At 40.0% G+C, this 25,857-nt stretch overlaps 1 protein-coding gene across 1 annotated transcript; it reads right to left on the reverse strand.

Annotated features, from left to right (window-relative positions):
* Positions 1–2,154: 2,154 nt before the first annotated feature.
* Positions 2,155–13,290, reverse strand: LOC306969778 (uncharacterized protein; the record flags this gene model as incomplete). The annotated part of the gene is made up of 4 exons (XM_079582994.1): positions 13,174–13,290; positions 8,847–9,136; positions 8,644–8,775; positions 2,155–2,334 (listed from the first exon to the last, which is right to left on the reverse strand). The coding sequence occupies exons 1-4, from the start codon at positions 13,187–13,189 to the stop codon at positions 2,155–2,157; spliced, it is 618 nt and encodes a 205-aa protein (XP_079439120.1). The 5' UTR covers positions 13,190–13,290.
* Positions 13,291–25,857: the final 12,567 nt, after the last annotated feature.

The raw sequence follows: 25,857 nt of genomic DNA on the forward strand, positions 1-25,857 counted from the left end.
CTTAGAGGAGCAGGATCCACACTCACCATGAACGTCCTGTCTGTGAGGGAGGAAGTAAAGCATTTGTGTTCAGCACCAGAGAGGCCCATGTGTTTTAAACGAGTTAAAAGAATAGTGTGGTCGACTGTATCAAAGGCTCAGATCCAGAAGAACCAACACTGTGACCTTCTGTGAATCATCATTTAAAATCTTTAAGAGGGCGGTCTCGGTGCTGTGGTTTACCCTAAAGCCGGACTGGAGTTTCTCAGGGACATTTTGTGCAGGAATAAAATCATTAAGTTGGAGAAAGATTTTGCTTAAAAATGGTAAGTTGGAAACTGGTCTGAAATTGTTAAAATCTTCCAAATTGCTCTTCTTCAACAGGGGCCTCACCACCGCCCCTTTAAAGGCAGCAGGGAAGACCCCCGTCTGGAGAGAGCAATTCATCATGTTTAAAAGCTCATTTCTAAAAGATCCATAAAATGTTTTTAAAAACGGCGTTGGGACCGGGTCTAAAAGACATGTGGTGGAACTCACTGAGGAGAAAGCTTTATCAAACATCTCAGCTTTAACCAGGACAAAACTGTCCAGTGTTTCCTCTGGAACAAACAGACCCTCAGATGTGTTTAGAGCCGTGTTACTTTGGGCAGATCAAATATAACATCTGATAGTGTCTCTTTCCTCTGAAGTGTCTGCAAACTCCTCACAGAGGTGTCTGTGGGGTTAAAGGAGTTTTGTCTAAATTAGGGTTTAAAACATTTTCTATTGTTGAGAATCAGACTTTTGGGTTATTTTTATGATTGGTGATTATTGTGGAAAATAATTTGTTTCTTGCATTTCTTATTGCTGTATTGTCGGTCTTTTGTTGAGCACGGAATATTTGATGATTTATTATTATTTTGCTTTTCCTCCATCTGTGTGTGTGTGTGTGTGTGTGTGTGTGTGTGTGTGTGTGTGTGTGTGTGTGTGTGTGTGTGTGTGTGTGTGTGTGTGTGTGTGTGTGTGTGTGTGTGTGTGTGTGTGTGTGTGTGTGTGTGTGTGTGTGTGTGTGTGTGTGTGTGTGTGTGTGTGTGTGTGTGTGTGTGTGTGTAATGTGCAGACAGAGCGTCACAGTTTGGTACAAAACTTTAATAAAACAGAATCATTTACAGAGTTTGGTTCATAAATAAATAAATAAATATCATAAATACGTCTCATTTCAAATAAATATTATTCTTAAATAAACGTGTCCTTGGGCAAAACACTCGTGTCCCTCCTCACTCCTTAACTCCCGCCTGAACCGAGCACATTTTCTCCAGCTTTACCCCAATCCAAAAGCTTCTGGAAAAAAGGTGTGAAAATAGCAACAAAACTGAGACGAAAACAATGATGGAAATGTGACACAAAATTTACAAAAAACGGAAAAAATTTACGAAAAATTGAGAAAAAAATGGACGAAAAAGTGATTAGAATTTGACAAAAGTCACGAAAATGTGACAGAAATGAGTCGACTGCTCGACAAAAAAAGTGATGAAAAAAAATCTGACATGAGGAAAAAGATCATTTAGTTTTGTAGGTCTTAGCTTTCAAATGAGGCGTTACTCTGGCCTACAGGATTTGGGTAAAGCTGAACTGGAGAAAATGCTCTGGGTTCAGGCGGGGGTTAAGAGGTTAATAAAACAGAAGAAGTATTTTGGGGGTACAGTTGTCCCTCAGCGCCCCCTCACTAACACATCTTCCCACGGCTCTGCTGCGTGAGGAGTCTGAGCTTCCCAAGCGGAGGAGCGCGTCCTGGTCCTCCACAGAGAACCTCCAACAACAGTGGTTAGCCTCCGGTGGTTAGCATCTTGTAGCAGAGTGGTTAGCCTCCTGTAGCAGGGTGGTTAGCCTCCTGTAGCAGGGTGGTTAGCCTCCTGTAGTTAGCCTGTAGCAGGGTGGTTAGCCTCCTGTAGCAGGGTGGTTAGCCGCCTGTAGTTAGCCTGTAGCAGGGTGGTTAGCCCCCTGTAGCAGGGTGGTTAGCCTCCTGTAGTTAGCCTGTAGCAGGGAGGTTAGCCTCCTGTAGCAGGGTGGTTAGCCTCCTGTAGTTAGCCTGTAGCAGGGTGGTTAGCCTGTAGCAGGGGGGTTAGCCTCTTGTAGTTAGCCTGTAGCAGGGGGGTTAGCCTGTAGCAGGGTGGTTAGCCTCCTGTAGCAGGGGGGTTAGCCTGTAGCAGGGGGGTTAGCCTGTAGCGAGCGCAGGCCGCGGTGCAGGTCTTGGCAGAAGTCTCGCAGAGCGGTGAGCGTCAGGTGGGCGGCGACCTGAGCCTCGTAGTCGCCGTGGATACGAGACAGAAGGCCGCTCTCGTCCGATTGGTCGGCCACGCCCGGCGACGGCATCATCTGAAGTAAAGAGGCGTGTCTTTATATACAGGTGAGAGTAAAGAGGCGTGTCTTTATATACAGGTGAGAGTAAAGAGGCGTGTCTTTATATACAGGTGAGTAAAGAGGCGTGTCTTTATATACAGGTGAGAGTAAAGAGGCGTGTCTTTATATACAGGTGAGAGTAAAGAGGCGTGTCTTTATATACAGGTGAGAGTAAAGGGGCGTGTCTTTATATACAGGTGAGAGTAAAGGGGCGTGTCTTTATATACAGGTGAGAGTAAAGAGGCGTGTCTTTATATACAGGTGAGAGTAAAGGGGCGTGTCTTTATATACAGGTGAGTAAAGAGGCGTGTCTTTATATACAGGTGTGAGTAAAGAGGCGTGTCTTTATATACAGGTGAGAGTAAAGGGGCGTGTCTTTATATACAGGTGAGAGTAAAGAGGCGTGTCTTTATATACAGGTGAGAGTAAAGAGGCGTGTCTTTATATACAGGTGAGTAAAGAGGCGTGTCTTTATATACAGGTGTGAGTAAAGAGGCGTGTCTTTATATACAGGTGAGAGTAAAGGGGCGTGTCTTTATATACAGGTGAGAGTAAAGGGGCGTGTCTTTATATACAGGTGAGAGTAAAGAGGCGTGTCTTTATATACAGGTGAGTAAAGAGGCGTGTCTTTATATACAGGTGAGAGTAAAGGGGCGTGTCTTTATATACAGGTGAGAGTAAAGAGGCGTGTCTTTATATACAGGTGAGTAAAGAGGCGTGTCTTTATATACAGGTGAGAGTAAAGGGGCGTGTCTTTATATACAGGTGAGAGTAAAGGGGCGTGTCTTTATATACAGGTGAGTAAAGAGGCGTGTCTTTATATACAGGTGAGAGTAAAGAGGCGTGTCTTTATATACAGGTGAGAGTAAAGGGGCGTGTCTTTATATACAGGTGAGAGTAAAGAGGCGTGTCTTTATATACAGGTGAGAGTAAAGAGGCGTGTCTTTATATACAGGTGAGAGTAAAGAGGCGTGTCTTTATATACAGGTGAGAGTAAAGAGGCGTGTCTTTATATACAGGTGAGTAAAGAGGCGTGTCTTTATATACAGGTGAGAGTAAAGGGGCGTGTCTTTATATACAGGTGAGAGTAAAGGGGCGTGTCTTTATATACAGGTGAGAGTAAAGGGGCGTGTCTTTATATACAGGTGAGAGTAAAGAGGCGTGTCTTTATATACAGGTGAGAGTAAAGGGGCGTGTCTTTATATACAGGTGAGTAAAGAGGCGTGTCTTTATATACAGGTGTGAGTAAAGAGGCGTGTCTTTATATACAGGTGAGAGTAAAGAGGCGTGTCTTCATATACAGGTGAGAGTAAAGAGGCGTGTCTTCATATACAGGTGAGAGTAAAGAGGCGTGTCTTTATATACAGGTGAGAGTAAAGAGGCGTGTCTTTATATACAGGTGAGGGTAAAGAGGCGTGTCTTTATATACAGGTGTGAGTAAAGGGGCGTGTCTTTATATACAGGTGAGTAAAGAGGCGTGTCTTTATATACAGGTGAGTAAAGGGGCGTGTCTTTATATACAGGTGAGAGTAAAGAGGCGTGTCTTTATATACAGGTGAGAGTAAAGAGGCGTGTCTTTATATACAGGTGAGTAAAGAGGCGTGTCTTTATATACAGGTGAGAGTAAAGAGGCGTGTCTTTATATACAGGTGAGTAAAGGGGCGTGTCTTTATATACAGGTGAGAGTAAAGAGGCGTGTCTTTATATACAGGTGAGAGTAAAGAGGCGTGTCTTTATATACAGGTGAGAGTAAAGAGGCGTGTCTTTATATACAGGTGAGAGTAAAGGGGCGTGTCTTTATATACAGGTGAGAGTAAAGAGGCGTGTCTTTATATACAGGTGTGAGTAAAGTAAAGGGGCGTGTCTTTATATACAGGTGTGAGTAAAGGGGCGTGTCTTTATATACAGGTGTGAGTAAAGTAAAGGGGCGTGTCTTTATATACAGGTGAGAGTAAAGAGGCGTGTCTTTATATACAGGTGAGAGTAAAGTAAAGAGGCGTGTCTTTATATACAGGTGAGAGTAAAGTAAAGGGGCGTGTCTTTATATACAGGTGTGAGTAAAGGGGCGTGTCTTTATATACAGGTGAGTAAAGAGGCGTGTCTTTATATACAGGTGAGAGTAAAGTAAAGGGGCGTGTCTTTATATACAGGTGAGAGTAAAGAGGCGTGTCTTTATATACAGGTGAGAGTAAAGAGGCGTGTCTTTATATACAGGTGAGTAAAGAGGCGTGTCTTTATATACAGGTGAGAGTAAAGAGGCGTGTCTTTATATACAGGTGAGTAAAGAGGCGTGTCTTTATATACAGGTGAGTAAAGAGGCGTGTCTTTATATACAGGTGAGTAAAGGGGCGTGTCTTTATATACAGGTGAGAGTAAAGAGGCGTGTCTTTATATACAGGTGTGAGTAAAGAGGCGTGTCTTTATATACAGGTGAGAGTAAAGAGGCGTGTCTTTATATACAGGTGAGAGTAAAGAGGCGTGTCTTTATATACAGGTGAGAGTAAAGGGGCGTGTCTTTATATACAGGTGAGAGTAAAGGGGCGTGTCTTTATATACAGGTGAGTAAAGAGGCGTGTCTTTATATACAGGTGAGAGTAAAGAGGCGTGTCTTTATATACAGGTGAGTAAAGAGGCGTGTCTTTATATACAGGTGAGTAAAGAGGCGTGTCTTTATACACAGGTGAGAGTAAAGAGGCGTGTCTTTATATACAGGTGAGAGTAAAGAGGCGTGTCTTTATATACAGGTGAGAGTAAAGAGGCGTGTCTTTATATACAGGTGAGAGTAAAGAGGTGTGTCTTTATATACAGGTGAGAGTAAAGAGGCGTGTCTTTATATACAGGTGAGAGTAAAGAGGCGTGTCTTTATATACAGGTGAGAGTAAAGAGGCGGGTCTTTATATACAGGTGAGAGTAAAGAGGTGTGTCTTTATATACAGGTGAGAGTAAAGAGGCGTGTCTTTATATACAGGTGAGAGTAAAGAGGCGTGTCTTTATATACAGGTGAGAGTAAAGAGGCGTGTCTTTATATACAGGTGAGAGTAAAGAGGCGTGTCTTTATATACAGGTGAGAGTAAAGTAAAGGCTTTACCCCAATACAAAAGCTTCTGGAAAAAAGGTGTGAAAATAGCAACAGAACTGAGACGAAAACACGGACGAAAAATTGAGAAAAAAGTGGAAAAAAAGTGAAAAAAATTACAAAAAAAATTACAAAAAAATTACAAAAAAAATTACAAAAAATTTTACAAAAAAGTGACTAAAAATTGACTAAAAACAGAAAAAAATTAAGAAAAATTTAGAAAAATTTCACGAAAAATCTAGAAAAAATTTACGAAAAAGTGTCAGAATTTGACAAAAAAAATTGAATAATTTGACAAAAAAGTGACAAAAAATTGAGAGTAAAGTAAAGAGGCGTGTCTTTATATACAGGTGAGAGTAAAGAGGCGTGTCTTTATATACAGGTGAGAGTAAAGAGGCGTGTCTTTATATACAGGTGAGAGTAAAGAGGCGTGTCTTTATATACAGGTGAGAGTAAAGAGGCGTGTCTTTATATACAGGTGAGAGTAAAGAGGCGTGTCTTTATATACAGGTGAGTAAAGAGGCGTGTCTTTATATACAGGTGAGAGTAAAGAGGCGTGTCTTTATATACAGGTGAGAGTAAAGAGGCGTGTCTTTATATACAGGTGTGGGTAAAGAGGCGTGTCTTTATATACAGGTGAGAGTAAAGAGGCGTGTCTTTATATACAGGTGAGAGTAAAGAGGCGTGTCTTTATATACAGGTGAGAGTAAAGGGGCGTGTCTTTATATACAGGTGAGAGTAAAGGGGCGTGTCTTTATATACAGGTGAGAGTAAAGAGGCGTGTCTTTATATACAGGTGAGAGTAAAGGGGCGTGTCTTTATATACAGGTGAGAGTAAAGGGGCGTGTCTTTATATACAGGTGAGAGTAAAGAGGCGTGTCTTTATATACAGGTGAGAGTAAAGAGGCGTGTCTTTATATACAGGTGAGAGTAAAGGGGCGTGTCTTTATATACAGGTGAGAGTAAAGGGGCGTGTCTTTATATACAGGTGAGAGTAAAGGGGCGTGTCTTTATATACAGGTGAGAGTAAAGAGGCGTGTCTTTATATACAGGTGGGAGTAAAGAGGCGTGTCTTTATATACAGGTGGGAGTAAAGAGGCGTGTCTTTATATACAGGTGTGAGTAAAGAGGCGTGTCTTTATATACAGGTGTGAGTAAAGAGGCGTGTCTTTATATACAGGTGAGAGTAAAGAGGCGTGTCTTTATATACAGGTGAGAGTAAAGAGGCGTGTCTTTATATACAGGTGAGAGTAAAGAGGCGTGTCTTTATATACAGGTGGGAGTAAAGAGGCGTGTCTTTATATACAGGTGAGTAAAGAGGCGTGTCTTTATATACAGGTGAGAGTAAAGAGGCGTGTCTTTATATACAGGTGAGAGTAAAGAGGCGTGTCTTTATATACAGGTGAGAGTAAAGAGGCGTGTCTTTATATACAGGTGTGAGTAAAGGGGCGTGTCTTTATATACAGGTGAGAGTAAAGGGGCGTGTCTTTATATACAGGTGGGAGTAAAGAGGCGTGTCTTTATATACAGGTGTGAGTAAAGGGGCGTGTCTTTATATACCGGTGAGTAAAGAGGCGTGTCTTTATATACAGGTGAGTAAAGAGGCGTGTCTTTATATACAGGTGAGAGTAAAGAGGCGTGTCTTTATATACAGGTGAGGGTAAAGGGGCGTGTCTTTATATACAGGTGAGAGTAAAGGGGCGTGTCTTTATATACAGGTGAGAGTAAAGAGGCGTGTCTTTATATACAGGTGAGAGTAAAGAGGCGTGTCTTTATATACAGGTGAGAGTAAAGGCGTGTCTTTATATACAGGTGAGAGTAAAGAGGCGTGTCTTTATATACAGGTGAGAGTAAAGGGGCGTGTCTTTATATACAGGTGAGAGTAAAGAGGCGTGTCTTTATATACAGGTGAGAGTAAAGGGGCGTGTCTTTATATACAGGTGTGAGTAAAGAGGCGTGTCTTTATATACAGGTGAGAGTAAAGAGGCGTGTCTTTATATACAGGTGTGAGTAAAGAGGCGTGTCTTTATATACAGGTGTGAGTAAAGGGGCGTGTCTTTATATACAGGTGAGAGTAAAGAGGTGTGTCTTTATATACAGGTGAGAGTAAAGAGGCGGGTCTTTATATACAGGTGAGGGTAAAGAGGCGTGTCTTTATATACAGGTGAGAGTAAAGAGGCGTGTCTTTATATACAGGTGAGAGTAAAGAGGCGTGTCTTTATATACAGGTGAGAGTAAAGAGGCGTGTCTTTATATACAGGTGAGAGTAAAGGGGCGTGTCTTTATATACAGGTGAGAGTAAAGTAAAGGCTTTACCCCAATACAAAAGCTTCTGGAAAAAAGGTGTGAAAATAGCAACAGAACTGAGACGAAAACACGGACGAAAAATTGAGAAAAAAGTGGAAAAAAAGTGAAAAAAATTACAAAAAAAATTACAAAAAAATTACAAAAAAATTATAAAAAATTACAAAAAAATTTACAAAAAAGTGACTAAAAATTGACGAAAAACAGAAAAAAATTACGAAAAATTGAGAAAAATTTCACGAAAAATCTAGAAAAAATTTACGAAAAAGTGTCGGAATTTGACAAAAAAATTTGAATAATTTGACAAAAAAGTGACAAAAAATTGAGAGTAAAGAGGCGTGTCTTTATATACAGGTGAGAGTAAAGTAAAGAGGCGTGTCTTTATATACAGGTGAGAGTAAAGAGGCGTGTCTTTATATACAGGTGAGAGTAAAGTAAAGAGGCGTGTCTTTATATACAGGTGAGAGTAAAGTAAAGAGGCGTGTCTTTATATACAGGTGAGAGTAAAGTAAAGAGGCGTGTCTTTATATACAGGTGAGAGTAAAGGGGCGTGTCTTTATATACAGGTGAGAGTAAAGGGGCGTGTCTTTATATACAGGTGTGAGTAAAGGGGCGTGTCTTTATATACAGGTGAGTAAAGAGGCGTGTCTTTATATACAGGTGAGAGTAAAGAGGCGTGTCTTTATATACAGGTGTGAGTAAAGAGGCGTGTCTTCATATACAGGTGAGAGTAAAGAGGCGTGTCTTCATATACAGGTGAGAGTAAAGAGGCGTGTCTTTATATACAGGTGAGAGTAAAGGGGCGTGTCTTTATATACAGGTGTGAGTAAAGGGGCGTGTCTTTATATACAGGTGGGAGTAAAGTACAGGTGAGGCGTATACTAAAGCGTATATGATGAACTCACCGCTCTGACCTGGAGCTGGAGGTCTCGGAGGTCAACGCTGAGGTCACGGAGCGCGCTCAGTCTGGACGACAGCGCTCCCACAATCCTTTGCTGCTGCTGTAGCCCCTCCCACATGTCGGTCAGGAGGTCGCTCTGAGGGAGAGAGAGAGGCGTGAGGCGGGGCTAAACCATCGCGACGAGGGCATAGGCGACCCGGGACTCACCTGGGTGTAGGTGGGCGGGTCCAGCGGCCTGAGGACCGGCGTGGGCGGGATCTGCAGCTGCGACGCCATCAGGGAGAGGTCGGGGGCGTGGCCCGAGGGGCTGAAGGCGAGTCCGGGCGCGGTCACGGTCTGAGCGTGGATCGAAGACAGACTGCGGAGAACCTTCTGGACCAGGTCCTGAGCCGGGGCCACGGTGACCACGGGGACCGCAGGGACCACGGGGGCCACAGGGGCCACAGGGGCCGCGCCAGCCGGGGCCACAGCGATCAGCAGGACCAGGAAGACTGTAACTGAGAGAGGAAGACTGTCACTGAGAGAGGAAGACTGTCACTGAGAGGAAGACTGTCACTGAGAGGAAGAGTGTCGGAACTGCCACACTAATTATATCCTTCGAACGCAGCGAAGGAGTCGACCAGACCTGTCCCGGATTCCACTCATACCACTGAGATCAAGCTGCTGCAGGGAGAGGGGGGAGAGAGGGGGGAGAGGGGGGAGAGAGAGGGAAAGGTAAACTGAGGTCAGGAGACTCAGCATTAAAGGGGGGGGTTTATTCAGGCTTTCCATCCTGTTATTCTGTCCCTCCCTCATTAAAAACATGGCTGAAGTGTTGCCTTGGCACATTCACGTATTTCTGAGTAATCTGTATAAACTCTGATGGCGGCCATTTTAGGGATAGGTGTTTGTCACATTTTTTTATCACATTTTTTTGAATTTTTATCACATTTTGGTTGATTTTTTGTCATTTTTTTGTCACATTTTTGTTGAATTTTTGTCATTTTTTGTCATATTTTGGTCATTTTTTGGTCATTTTTTTGTCACATTTTTGTTGAATTTTTGTCATTTTTTGTCATTTTTTTTGTCATTTTTTGTCATTTTTTTTCATTTTTTGTCACATTTTTGTCACATTTTTGTCGCGTTTTTGTAGATTTTTTGTCATTTTTTTGTCATTTTTTTGTTGAATTTTTGTTGAATTTTTGTCATTTTTTTGTCATTTTTTGTCACATTTTTTGTCATTTTTTTGTAGAATTTTTGTCACATTTTGGTTGAATTTTTGTCGCGTTTTTGTCATTTTTTTGTCACATTTTGGTTGAATTTTTGGCTGATGGCGGCCATTTTAGGGATAGGTTTGCCTGAGTCCTCCTAGGAACGCCCCCACCTCCTGGAGACGCCTCCGAGCTTTCGTCACCAGCCGAGTAACCAACCACTGCTCCTCAGCAGAACCCCCTCCCCACTGATGCCACAGACAGCGTGTGGAGGGGGCGTGTCTAAAGGCTCAGAGGTTCTTAAAGAGACAGAGGCCTATTTCAAGACATTCACTACAGCCATTTTGAGAGAGACATTTTATACAAGGCAGTTATTCTAATTTACTGCATTTACAGACCAACAGAAGGTTTGTCATCATTGTAGTGAGATATAGACTGGTGCTATGGGACTGACAAAAGCAGAACACGCCCTCTTTAAAGCAGAACACGCCCTCTTTAAAGCAGAACACCCCCTCTTTAAAGCAGAACACCCCCTCTTTAAAGCAGAACACCCCCTCTTTAAAGCAGAACACCCCCTCTTTAAAGCAGAACACGCCCTCTTTAAAGCAGAACACCCCCTCTTTAAAGCAGAACACCCCCTCTTTAAAGCAGAACACCCCCTCTTTAAAGCAGAACACCCCCTCTTTAAAGCAGAACACCCCCTCTTTAAAGCAGAACCTCGTCCTGACCCTGGACCTGGGGGCATAATCAGGTGACCTTTGTACGTTTGCCGACTTTCTGTGGAAACCATCAAAACTACATTTTTTTTACATAAGCGTCAGAAAAACAACTTATCCATTTGTACACTGTAAAAAAAAATCTGTTGTTTTTACAAAAAAAACTTTGGCAGCTGTGGTTGCCAGAATATTTTTGTAAAAAATACAGTAACATGTAAACAAGGTTACGGAATGACCTTCATATTAACATAATAAAACTGTTGACTGCTTTCTATTTTAGCAGTTTTTTTCTGTATATTTACTAAAACCACCCCGTTATTAAAAGAAGTTTTTTCAGTACAATTTACATGATGATTAATGTCAAACACGAGTAATGGTTAAGGTAATTGCTCGTAAACATTAGTTTCAAGTCCTTAAGTTTTTTAGTAATAGACTCCCGTTGTACATTAACTGTATCTGCTTGGTTTTTGTTTTGCAGTTTTTCTGTGTTGAAACTACAAAGAAATGTGATTATTTTAACATCAAGCTTCTTTAAAAGTAACAGTCTTGTGTGGTTAAACATCTAACTAAACATTACTGTTAATTAAACAGTGTTTTATCGTTTTTCAGTTTACGGTTTTTTTCAAATTTAATGGACATTTTTTACAGTGTAATAAAGAAAAAAAAGTGCGATAATGTCATTTATGTGGGGAGTAAAAAAACATAGTTTGGTGGAAGATTCCATTTGATCCGATGAAAAAAGTGAATGAAAGCCTTGCTGTTTGATGTTTTATCGGCACAATTTCACCAAACGACAATTGTTTTCTCTCTGACCATGAGGTTTACAAAAATACATCAGTTTCATCGTTTTACCCACTTGAAGAAAATGTCGTTTAACTTCAGTCGAGATTTATTCAAATAATGAGTCTCGTTTTAGAACCGGCGTGCGCTCAGTCCAAGACCAAAGATGTTGTTCGCGTTCTGCCTCTCCTCCTCTATGGGGGGAAGTTAGAAGTGACTGAGCTCTAGGGCGGCAACTAACCAGTGTTTTGGTAATCGATTAATCCACCCATCATTTTTACCATTAATCCAATGGAGTAAACTTAAGGTAAACGTTTGTAGGCGGCTCCTAGTGCCTATTCTGCTTCTGATTGGACGAGACAAAGACAGATATTTATGAAATTTACGATGTACAAAACACTGCAGACGCTCACTTAAAAAACATCCAAAATACATCATTGTCATGTCTTTTTAGCTCGATTTTAGTCTGTGTTTACTGGAAAACGATTAATCGATTACTGAAATAGTTGACAACTACTTTAGTACTCGATTAGTTGTTGATTAATCGGTTAGTTGTCGATTAATCGCTTAGTTGTCGATTAATCGTTTAGTTGTCGATTAATCGTTTAGTTGTCGATTAATCGTTTAGTTGTCGATTAATCGCTTAGTTGTCGATTAATCGTTTAGTTGTCGATTAATCGTTTAGTTGTCGATTAATCGTTTAGTTGTCGATTAATCGCTTAGTTGTCGATTAATCGTTTAGTTGTCGATTAATCGTTTAGTTGTCGATTAATCGTTTAGTTGTCGATTAATCGCTTAGTGGTCGATTAATCGCTTAGTTGTCGATTAATCGATTAGTTGTCGATTAATCGATTAGTTGTTTGAGCCGTACTGAGCTCTTTCACAAACATTATAATCCACCTTTTCATTTGGGCGGTGTAGACGCTCACGTGGCCGTATTGAAATAGGAACGTGGCTTCCACAGAGGAGAGGAGGAGGAGAGGCTGAATGCTAACAACATCTTTGGTCTGTTTGTCTGAGCGCACTCGTAAAGAGCAGACAGGTACACATCAACTGGTAAACGGTCTCAACTTATAAAGCGCTTTTCCACCTACATTAGGCTCTCAAAGCGCTTTACAGCAAGGATCCACTCACCCATTCACGCTCTCATTCAGACGCTGGGGGCAATGTGGGTGAAGTGTCTTGCCCAAGGACACAACGACAGTGTGCACTTTAGGGCTGCAACTAACGATTATTTCGGTAATCGATTAATCTACCGATCTACCTATTTTTACGATTAATCGATTAATCGCTTGGCTGTGAAAGGTGCGTGGAAATTGTATTTTTTCCATTTTTTTATCACATAAGCTAAAGTGGCGGCGCTCAAGGACATGTTGATGGAGTAAACTTAAAGTAAACGTTTGTAGGAGGCTATTTGTGCTAATTCTGCTCTGATTGGACGAGACAAAGACAGATATTTATGAAATTTACAATGTACAAAACACTGCAGACGCTCACTTTAAAAACAAAGTAGGTTTTCATCCAAAATACATCATTTTCATGTCTTTTTTGCTCTATTTTAGTCTGTGTTTACTAAAAAACCATTAATCGATTCCTGATATAGTTGACAACTATTTTAATAATCGATTAGTCGTCGATTAATCGATTAGTTGTTTCAGCCCTAGTGCACTTTCAGGAGGTGGGATTCGAACCCGCGACCTTCCGATCACGAGACGACCCCGCTCTATCGTCTGAGCCACTGTCGCCCCATCAACTCGTCTCAGGTAAGAAAAACCCTGTCCCTTTAAGACTGGAATCTCTGTGTGTGTGTGTGTGTGTGTGTGTGTATGCGTGTCCGTGCGCGCTCACCTGTGCTGGCGCTCATGTCCCGCGCCGCCTGTGCGTGGTGGTGGTGGAGGAGGTGCTTCCATGTGGCGCCCTGTGGTCGGCCTTATATCCCGGCGCCGCGGGGTTTCCATGTCCGACGCGCCGGCGACTCATCCACGCCGTGTCTCAAGAATCTCCGCGATTTCAGCGTCACCGCGTGCGTCACCGCGGAAACTGCAACTCCCAGAAGGCCGTGCGGCACAGGCGGACACAGGTCCAGGCAGGAGCCGAGCCGGGGGGGGGTTTAGGGGGGGTAGAGGTGAACACTGTGGGAGCAGAGGTGGTGTTAGCAGAGTGATAGTGTTAGTGTTTGTGTTTGTAGAGTTTGTAGAGTTTGTGTTAGTGTCAGACCTGTATTGCGTGTCCGTTTGTCCGTCTTTGCGTCAGAGCTGCCCCAGATTGCGCCACCCGCTCCGTCACTCGCACTTCCTCAAACCGACGGCGCCGCCCTCGGAGCTCGGAGGCCGTTCCTAGGAAGGAGGAGAAGAAGAAGATAAGCTTCCACTGATCTGACGACAGCGGCTCCGAGAACAAACCCCTGGAAAACGGAAGGAGGACGAGCGATTAAAGGAACCGGACGCTGAGCAAACAGTGACACGCACGGAGGGAAAGCCTGAAGCATGACTCACCTGCACTTATCAGACGGGATCATCAGCAGGAAGAGAGAGTTTGGCTTTTATTTACTTATTCTGGAAATCACAGATTAAATACACATCGACTAAAATCTCCAGAAGTAAAAGTAAAGCACATTTGAAACATCAAAGCTCTACAAACCATACACCGGGGCAGGCAACGTCAGGCCAGGAAAAATTATTATGCAAATAAGGGATCGATGACCTGTTAAAGTATCTAAAATGGGAGAAATGGTGTCTTTTTAGAGTGTGTTTAGTTTTAAACATTCCACTTGGTCATATATGATGTAAAACAGTGATTCTCTGGTGGGTCGTGAGCCTATAGGGAACTTATTTTCAATATTTTCCATCTGGAACTACACGGAAACACACTGGGGTCTGTTCAAATTCATATTATTGGGTTGTTTTGATCATTTCAGTCTTGATGGCAAATTTACAGCTTGTTTAATAAAAACATTTCTACAATATTTTACAACAAATACAATATTTTATATGATATGACACATTATAGCTTTATTTGGGTCGCAGCTGGTCATTACGGTAATGGCGGGTCTTTAGAACCACAGTAAAACTGCCTCCCCCTCCCTTCTGTGTGTTTGTTTCCTCCTACCTGGGCGTGGCTTTCCTGGCTTGGCTGCTGGCACACCTGATCCTCATCCATCCTCGTTTACCTGCACTATAAGAAGCCTGGTTCTTCAGCCACTCCTCGCCAGTTCGTCGTCTCTACCATCCAGTTAGTAACGCTTGGCTCCTTCATTGTGAAATCTATACTTTTTGTAACCTGTTTTTTGTGCTCAGGTGCCGGCAGCCATCTTGTCTACTCGCCTGCCTGCCTGGTTCCTCCTGCTCCACCTGTAAAGTTACCTAAACGTACCTGCTTCGTCGTCCTTCTGGGTTAGAGTGAGCCGTGACAGTAACGTTGGCATTTGCAGAAAAGGGTTCTGAACTTTAGGCTGCACTGGTCAGGTTCGGCCCCCGGGGTTTTAGCAATGATGACGACACAAACTTGCCGACCCTGCCCTATACTGTCCTCATGCACTGCCCGATTTACCTTATTACTCTGGGGAATTACTTATACTTTATAATAACTACACCTTATTGAGACTTAATAAATGTTGAATTAACACTTAATTCATCATGAACAATTCATTCATTACACTAACCCTAACCCTAACACTTAATAACTACTTAACTACTACACTTCATTAATGCTTAACTCATAATGAATAGGTCTTAACATATTTCACTTATTCATCATTATTTAATCATTAAATAATTATGGAGTAACCGTTTATAACTACATGTATAGATGACTTATTACACCATGATTAAACCACATGTCAATGATCAATAAGTGTATCAATAATTATAAACTAATACTGCAGTGCATGAGTTACTAACTGTTAGTTAACCTCTTAACTCCCACCTGAACCGAGAGGATCTGTTTCCTCACGTCAGCACATTCTTTTCCATCGTTTTTTTGGTGGGTGTTCAACTCATTTTTGTAACTTTATTTGTCATTTTTTGTCACATTTTTTGTTTGAAGTTGATAAAGAAATAACTGTTGACCCACTGCATGTAGGGATATTACTATATGTCCATCTTGTACTCAGTAAGAGCAGCCGTCACAGAATAAAGTCATATCTAGGTTTGTGAAGAGCGTCGTCTGCAAGTCTGTTCTCACATTTAGTTCCTAAGAACTCCACCTCTCAGAGTTTAAGGGCTGGTTTGTCATTGATGATTTTACGTCATTCTCCAAACAGCTGGCAAAAAGATGCAGTGCTTAGTCCTTGTTGCTCTTACCCTCCCCCATCTGTTCCTGCCGCTTTGGGTTCTATCTACGTTAGCATGGTATATCTTCTCTATGTTAGCATGGTATATCTTCTCTATGTTAGCATGGTATATCTTCTCTATGTTAGCATGGTATATCTTCTCTATGTTAGCATGGTATATCTCCTCTATGTTACCATGGTATATCTCCTCTATGTTAGCATGGTATATCTTCTCTATGTTACCATGGTATATCTTCTCTATGTTAGCATGGTATATCTCCTCTATGTTAGCATGGTATATCTTCCCTATGTTAGCATGGTATATCTCCTCTATGTTACCATGGTATATCTTCCCTATGTTAGCATGGTATATCTTCTCTATGTTACCATGGTATATCTTCTCTATGTTAGCATGGTATATCTTCCCTATGTTACCATGGTATATCTTCTCTATGTTAGCATGGTATATCTTCTCTATGTTAGCATGGTATATCTCCTCTATGTTACCATGGTATATCTTCTCTATGTTAGCATGGTATATCTTCTCTATGTTAGCATGGTATATCTTCCCTATGTTAGCATGGTATAACTTCTATGTTAGCATGGCATATCTTCACTATGTTAGCATGGTATATCTTCTCTATGTTAGCATGGTATATCTTCGCTATGTTAGCATGGTATATCTTCTCTATGTTAGCATGGTATATCTTCTATATGTTAGCATGGTATATCCTCTCTATGTTAGCATGGTATATCTTCTCTAAGTTAGCATGGTATATCTTCTCTATGTTAGCATGGCATATCTTCTCTATGTTAGCATGGCATATCTTCTCTATGTTAGCATGGCATATCTTCTCTATGTTAGCATGGTATATCTTCTGTATGTTAGCATGGTATATCTTCTCTATGTTAGCATGGTATATCTTCTCTATGTTAGCATGGTATATCTTCTCTATGTTAGCATGGCATATCTTCTCTATGTTAGCATGGTATATCTTCTGTATGTTAGCATGGTATATCTTCTCTATGTTAGCATGGTATATCTTCTCTATGTTACCATGGTATATCTTCTCTATGTTATTATGGTATATGTTCTCTATGTTAGCATGGCATATCTTCTCTATGTTAGCATGGCATATCTTCTCTATGTTAGCATGGCATATCTTCTCTATGTTAGCATGGCATATCTTCGCTATGTTAGCATGGCATATCTTCTCTATGTTAGCATGGTATATCTTCTCTATGTTAGCATGGTATATCTTCTCTATGTTACCATGGTATATCTTCTCTATGTTAGCATGGCATATCTTCTCTATGTTAGCATGGCATATCTTCTCTATGTTAGCATGGCATATCTCCGCTATGTTAGCATGGCATATCTTCTCTATGTTAGCATGGTATATCTTCTCTATGTTAGCATGGCATATCTTCGCTATGTTAGCATGGCATATCTTCTCTATGTTAGCATGGTATATCTTCTCTATGCTAGCATGGTATATCTTCTCTATGTTAGCATGGTATATCTTCTCTATGTTAGCATGGCATATCTTCTCTATGTTAGCATGGTATATCTTCTGTATGTTAGCATGGTATATCTTCTCTATGTTAGCATGGTATATCTTCTCTATGTTACCATGGTATATCTTCTCTATGTTATTATGGTATATGTTCTCTATGTTAGCATGGCATATCTTCTCTATGTTAGCATGGCATATCTTCTCTATGTTAGCATGGCATATCTTCTCTATGTTAGCATGGCATATCTTCGCTATGTTAGCATGGCATATCTTCTCTATGTTAGCATGGTATATCTTCGCTATGTTAGCATGGCATATCTTCTCTATGTTAGCATGGTATATCTTCTCTATGTTAGCATGGAATATCTTCTCTATGTTAGCATGGTATATCTTCTCTATGTTAGCATGGTATATCTTCTCTATGTTAGCATGGTATATCTTCTCTATGTTAGCATGGTATATCTTCTCTATGTTAGCATGGTATATCTTCTGTATGTTAGCATGGTATATCTTCTCTATGTTAGCATGGTATATCTTCTCTATGTTATTATGGTATATCTTCTCTATGTTAGCATGGCATATCTTCTCTATGTTAGCATGGCATATCTTCTCTATGTTAGCATGGCATATCTTCGCTATGTTAGCATGGCATATCTTCTCTATGTTAGCATGGTATATCTTCTCTATGTTAGCATGGTATATCTTCGCTATGTTAGCATGGTATATCTTCTCTATGTTACCATGGTATATCTTCTCTATGTTATTATGGTATATCTTCTCTATGTTAGCATGGCATATCTTCTCTATGTTAGCATGGTATATCTTCCCTATGTTAGCATGGTATATCTTCTCTATGTTAGCATGGTATATCTTCGATATGTTAGCATGGTATATCTTCTCTATGTTAGCATGGTATATCTTCTCTATGTTAGCATGGCATATCTTCGCTATGTTAGCATGGCATATCTTCTCTATGTTAGCATGGTATATCTTCTCTATGTTAGCATGGTATATCTTCTCTATGTTAGCATGGTATATCTTCTCTATGTTAGCATGGCATATCTTCTCTATGTTAGCATGGTATATCTTCTGTATGTTAGCATGGTATATCTTCTCTATGTTAGCATGGTATATCTTCTCTATGTTACCATGGTATATCTTCTCTATGTTATTATGGTATATGTTCTCTATGTTAGCATGGCATATCTTCTCTATGTTAGCATGGCATATCTTCTCTATGTTAGCATGGCATATCTTCTCTATGTTAGCATGGCATATCTTCGCTATGTTAGCATGGCATATCTTCTCTATGTTAGCATGGTATATCTTCGCTATGTTAGCATGGCATATCTTCTCTATGTTAGCATGGTATATCTTCTCTATGTTAGCATGGAATATCTTCTCTATGTTAGCATGGTATATCTTCTCTATGTTAGCATGGTATATCTTCTCTATGTTAGCATGGTATATCTTCTCTATGTTAGCATGGTATATCTTCTCTATGTTAGCATGGTATATCTTCTGTATGTTAGCATGGTATATCTTCTCTATGTTAGCATGGTATATCTTCTCTATGTTATTATGGTATATCTTCTCTATGTTAGCATGGCATATCTTCTCTATGTTAGCATGGCATATCTTCTCTATGTTAGCATGGCATATCTTCGCTATGTTAGCATGGCATATCTTCTCTATGTTAGCATGGTATATCTTCTCTATGTTAGCATGGTATATCTTCGCTATGTTAGCATGGTATATCTTCTCTATGTTACCATGGTATATCTTCTCTATGTTATTATGGTATATCTTCTCTATGTTAGCATGGCATATCTTCTCTATGTTAGCATGGTATATCTTCCCTATGTTAGCATGGTATATCTTCTCTATGTTAGCATGGTATATCTTCGATATGTTATTATGGTATATCTTCTCTATGTTAGCATGGCATATCTTCTCTATGTTAGCATGGTATATCTTCGCTATGTTAGCATGGTATATCTTCTCTATGTTAGCATGGTATATCTTCTCTATGTTAGCATGGTATATCTTCGCTATGTTAGCATGGTATATCTTCTCTATGTTACCATGGTATATCTTCTCTATGTTAGCATGGTATATCTTCTCTATGTTAGCATGGCATATCTTCTCTATGTTAGCATGGTATATCTTCCCTATGTTAGCATGGTATATCTTCTCTATGTTAGCATGGTATATCTTCGATATGTTATTATGGTATATCTTCTCTATGTTAGCATGGCATATCTTCTCTATGTTAGCATGGTATATCTTCCCTATGTTAGCATGGCATATCTTCTCTATGTTAGCATGGCATATCTTCTCTATGTTAGCATGGCATATCTTCTCTATGTTAGCATGGTATATCTTCGATATGTTATTATGGTATATCTTCTCTATGTTAGCATGGCATATCTTCTCTATGTTAGCATGGTATATCTTCTCTATGTTAGCATGGTATATCTTCTCTATGTTAGCATGGCATATCTTCTCTATGTTATTATGGTATGTCTTCTCTATTTATTATGGTATACCTTCTCTATGTTAGCATGGTATATCTTCCCTATGTTAGCATGGCATATCTTCTCTATGTTAGCATGGTATATCTTCTCTATGTTAGCATGGTATATCTTCTCTATGTTAGCATGGTATATCTTCTCTATGTTATTATGGTATATCTTCTCTATGTTAGCATGGTATATCTTCTCTATGTTAGCATGGTATATCTTCTCTATGTTAGCATGGTATATCTTCTCTATGTTAGCATGGTATATCTTCTCTATGTTAGCATGGTATATCTTCTCTATGTTAGCATGGTATATCTTCTCTATGTTAGCATGGTATATCTTCTCTATGTTAGCATGGCATATCTTCACTATGTTAGCATGGTATATCTTCTCTATGTTAGCATGGTATATCTTCACTATGTTAGCATGGTATATCTTCTCTATGTTAGCATGGCATATCTTCGCTATGTTTGCATGGCATATCTTCTCTATGTTAGCATGGTATATCTTCTCTATGTTAGCATGGTATATCTTCTCTATGTTAGCATGGTATATCTTCTCTATGTTAGCATGGCATATCTTCTCTATGTTAGCATGGTATATCTTCTGTATGTTAGCATGGTATATCTTCTCTATGTTAGCATGGTATATCTTCTCTATGTTACCATGGTATATCTTCTCTATGTTATTATGGTATATGTTCTCTATGTTAGCATGGCATATCTTCTCTATGTTAGCATGGCATATCTTCTCTATGTTAGCATGGCATATCTTCTCTATGTTAGCATGGCATATCTTCGCTATGTTAGCATGGCATATCTTCTCTATGTTAGCATGGTATATCTTCGCTATGTTAGCATGGCATATCTTCTCTATGTTAGCATGGTATATCTTCTCTATGTTAGCATGGTATATCTTCTCTATGTTAGCATGGTATATCTTCTCTATGTTAGCATGGTATATCTTCTCTATGTTAGCATGGTATATCTTCTCTATGTTAGCATGGTATATCTTCTCTATGTTAGCATGGTATATCTTCTGTATGTTAGCATGGTATATCTTCTCTATGTTAGCATGGTATATCTTCTCTATGTTATTATGGTATATCTTCTCTATGTTAGCATGGCATATCTTCTCTATGTTAGCATGGCATATCTTCTCTATGTTAGCATGGCATATCTTCGCTATGTTAGCATGGCATATCTTCTCTATGTTAGCATGGTATATCTTCTCTATGTTAGCATGGTATATCTTCGCTATGTTAGCATGGTATATCTTCTCTATGTTACCATGGTATATCTTCTCTATGTTATTATGGTATATCTTCTCTATGTTAGCATGGCATATCTTCTCTATGTTAGCATGGTATATCTTCTCTATGTTAGCATGGTATATCTTCCCTATGTTAGCATGGCATATCTTCTCTATGTTAGCATGGCATATCTTCTCTATGTTAGCATGGTATATCTTCCCTATGTTAGCATGGCATATCTTCTCTATGTTAGCATGGCATATCTTCTCTATGTTAGCATGGCATATCTTCTCTATGTTAGCATGGTATATCTTCGATATGTTATTATGGTATATCTTCTCTATGTTAGCATGGCATATCTTCTCTATGTTAGCATGGTATATCTTCTCTATGTTAGCATGGTATATCTTCTCTATGTTAGCATGGCATATCTTCTCTATGTTATTATGGTATGTCTTCTCTATTTATTATGGTATACCTTCTCTATGTTAGCATGGTATATCTTCTCTATGTTAGCATGGCATATCTTCTCTATGTTAGCATGGTATATCTTCTCTATGTTAGCATGGTATATCTTCTCTATGTTAGCATGGTATATCTTCTCTATGTTATTATGGTATATCTTCTCTATGTTAGCATGGTATATCTTCTCTATGTTAGCATGGTATATCTTCTCTATGTTAGCATGGTATATCTTCTCTATGTTAGCATGGTATATCTTCTCTATGTTAGCATGGTATATCTTCTCTATGTTAGCATGGTATATCTTCTCTATGTTAGCATGGTATATCTTCTCTATGTTAGCATGGCATATCTTCACTATGTTAGCATGGTATATCTTCTCTATGTTAGCATGGTATATCTTCACTATGTTAGCATGGTATATCTTCTCTATGTTAGCATGGCATATCTTCTCTATGTTAGCATGGTATATCTTCTCTATGTTAGCATGGCATATCTTCTCTATGTTAGCATGGTATATCTTCTCTATGTTATTATGGTATATCTTCTCTATGTTAGCATGGTATATCTTCTCTATGTTAGCATGGCATATCTTCTCTATGTTAGCATGGTATATCTTCTCTATGTTAGCATGGCATATCTTCTCTATGTTAGCATGGTATATCTTCTCTATGTTAGCATGGTATATCTTCTCTATGTTATTATGGTATATCTTCTCTATGTTAGCATGGTATATCTTCTCTATGTTAGCATGGTATATCTTCTCTATGTTATTATGGTATATCTTCTCTATGTTAGCATGGTATATCTTCTCTATGTTAGCATGGTATATCTTCTCTATGTTAGCATGGTATATCTTCTCTATGTTAGCATGGTATATCTTCTCTATGTTAGCATGGTATATCTTCTCTATGTTAGCATGGTATATCTTCTCTATGTTATTATGGTATATCTTCTCTATGTTAGCATGGTATATCTTCTCTATGTTATTATGGTATATCTTCTCTATGTTATTATGGTATATCTTCTCTATGTTAGCATGGTATATCTTCTCTATGTTAGCATGGTATATCTTCTCTATGTTAGCATGGTATATCTTCTCTATGTTAGCATGGCATATCTTCTCTATGTTTGCATAGTATATCTTCTCTATGTTTGCATAGTATATCTTCTCTATGTTAGCATGGTATATCTTCTCTATGTTTGCATAGTATATCTTCTCTATGTTTTCATAGTATATCTTCTCTATGTTAGCATGGTATATCTTCTCTACGTTAGCATGGTATATCTTCTCTATGTTAGCATGGTATATCTTCTCTATGTTAGCATGGTATATCTCCTCTATGTTAGCATGGTATATCTTCGCTATCCCCCCCTTTATCCCCGTCTGGTCTTTGTCCGTGCGCTCACACATACGCAGCCTCTCCCACATGTCACATAGCTCCAAAAAAGCTCACGATAGAAGCTGCCAAGCTCTTCCACGTGTTTCCTATTTAAATAAAGTTACGTGAAGTGTTTTCATGCCAAGTATATTTACACAGAAATGTAACATGTGGATTTTATAAGCAGATAAAAAGGGGGACTATATTGTGAGGCGTAATGATACAGGAGCAGTAACTCCTAAAGACTCCCCCGCTCACTTCCGTCAGTAGAAGCTGCGTGACTTGTAGAGCAGCAGAGAACAGTTGAAGAAGCGTGGATAACTTGTGAACGATGCCTTTTACGTGCATCGTGCCGGGCTGTGATAACAAGCAGAAAGTATATCGTGTAGTAATGTTTCACAGATAATAACATGGCTAAAAGCTCCAAAAAGTCGATTTTGCAGGATATAGGACCTTTAAGACCTTAATTTTAGGACAATTCTTTCAGTGAATCAAACGTAGTGGATAATTTGTCATCTTCTAAAACTGACTTTAAAATGGGACATTTATCAAAATATGCAGCACAGGCAGACAAAGGTCAAACAGCTGTGGTCACCAGGACAACACTGCAAAACGTGGATTCTAAGCAAGTAGAAAATGTCTTACTTTAAGAAATAAGTTCTTATTTTTTCCCTAAAAAGTAATAATGTCTCACTGAGCAAAGTTTTCTTGAGACAAAAAATCTTAATTTAGGAAATAAAATCTGTCCATTTCTTGTTCAGATAAATTTGCTAAAAACATGATAATTTTTCTTGTTACAAGAAAGAAAAACTTTTTGAATCTTCTTCAGTTTTAGACAAAGAATATTTGTTCTTATTTTAAGACAAACTCAGATCAACAACTCTTAATGTAAGAACTGATTCTCACAGAGAGATAAAACATTCCATTCTTTAAAGTGGCGGCTCGGTGGCACAGCGGTTAGAGCCTCAGCTTCACAGCTCGAAGGTCCTGGGTTCGATTCCCACCAGGACGGGGCCTTTCTGTGTGGAGCATGTTCTCCCCGTGTCTACCACTAAAAACATGTACAATAGGTGAATCCTCCAGGTGATTCTGACCATCAGCCTGGCTCCACATCATGGAGGCGGGTCTCCGGGCAATACTTTCCTTAAATATTAGTATTTATTAACAACATTTTACTTAAATCAAGCAACATTTAAGTAAAATATCCACAATGTTTCACTAAATAAGAATGTTTTCCTTAAATTACTCTATTTTCTGAGGACATTTTGCTTAATTCTAGCTTTATTTGCTTAAATTTAGTGTTTCTTTCTTGTTTTATGATGAGAAAAATATTCTAGAAATAAGAATTCTTAGCAAGATAAAAACACTGACCCATTGGCAGAATTTTTTCCTTAAAACAAAACAAAACGTCTTGTTTTCAGACTTTTTTCCTTGTTTTTTGCAGGGCACTTTTTGCAGTGAGATGTGACTGAATGAGTGAATGGAAGAACATCTTTGATAAGTTGTTTCTAATGAATCTGAAATTCGAAAGGGAGAATTGAATCTTAGTCCTAACTGTTTTATGTTTGAAACTGAAATGGGAATCACTATGTAAACCTAAATATTTATACTCGGTTACTAATTCTAACGGCTGTCCTGAGATAAAAACGTCAGATTGAGGGTTTCAATGATTCTTAGAGAAAAACATGGCCACGGTTTTTGAGATATTGAGCCAGGATGTAATATCTGACGTTCATTTCATTGCAACATGACCTGGAGTTTTCCATGTGTGAAGACGACAGTGTCATCAGCACATGAGTGTCTCCCACTGGTTAACGGGACTACGGGATTTCACCAATAATAAAATCTCCATGTTGTTTGGATAAAGGATTTGTACCAGTGCAGCTGATTTGATAAATAACGGACTTCTAAGAAAACGACTCAGAGTCCATTTATCTTTAGACACGTTACTCAGTTATGTAGAATTGTTATTTCTGCTTTTCATGGCTCATCGACAGTATATGAAGTATTCCAGGCGTTGGCCTCCGAACACTTTCCCCATCGCAGTCGGTCCAGAACTCAAACTCAGCAGCTCGACTTTCCCCGGGAGCCAGAGAACACCTGCACGTCCGCCCTGTTTCAGCTCCTCTGCAGCGGCTCTGTGCGTTTCAGAGTCGTCTGTTTTTAAAGCTCCTCTGCAGCGGCTCTGTGCGTTTCAGAGTCGTCTGTTTTTAAAGTTTCAGAGTCGTCTGTTTTTAAAGCTCCTCTGCACCGGCTCTGTGTGTTTCAGAGTCGTCTGTTTTTAAAGCTCCTCTGCACCGGCCCCTCAGCGTCTCGTAGACACTGAGGGTTTTACATCTCGTCTCAGGCTTTTAACGCCGCGGGAGTGGTTTGGTCCCCGTGTCTTTTATTCATTTGATCTGGTTGGTTTTATTGTTTTATTCAATGTTTTTAATTATTCTATTGTTTCATCTGTTTTACTTTCATGAATGTCTTTTACGAACTCTGTATTGTTTGATGCAGGTTTGAGTCTATCCTGTTTGTGCTGGAGCTCAGATCTGTTTCCAGGGTCTCATGTGAAACATTTGTGTTGGTTAAATGTGCCATACAAATAAACACTGTTTTAGCTCTGCTGTGATTGGTGACCATCAGCAAAGGGGCGGAGCCAAGCACATCTCTCAGCTCAAGGGGAGGAGCCAGAGAATCAGGCCAGAGTCAAAACACACAGCCCTAATAAAGCAGGAGATACTCAGGAAATGACCGTTTACCCTCCAGGTGGACACGGTCCAGAGTTTACCCTCCAGGTGGACACGGTCCAGAGTTTACCCTCCAGGTGGACATGGACGTCCCGAGTTTACCCTCCAGGTGGACATGGACGTCCAGAGTTTACCCTCCAGGTGGACACGGACGTCCCGAGTTTACCCTCCAGGTGGACATGGACGTCCAGAGTTCACCCTCCAGGTGGACATGGACGTCCAGAGTTCACCCTCCAGGTGGACATGGACGTCCAGAGTTTACCCTCCAGGTGGACATGGACGTCCAGAGTTTAACCTCCAGGTGGACACGGACGTCCAGAGTTTAACCTCCAGGTGGACATGGTCCAGAGTTCACCCTCCAGGTGGACATGGACGTCCAGAGTTTACCCTCC

This window comes from Gobius niger (genome assembly GCF_951799975.1).
Source record: "Gobius niger genome assembly, contig: SUPER_10_unloc_1, whole genome shotgun sequence".
Taxonomy (NCBI): Eukaryota; Metazoa; Chordata; class Actinopteri; order Gobiiformes; family Gobiidae; genus Gobius; species Gobius niger.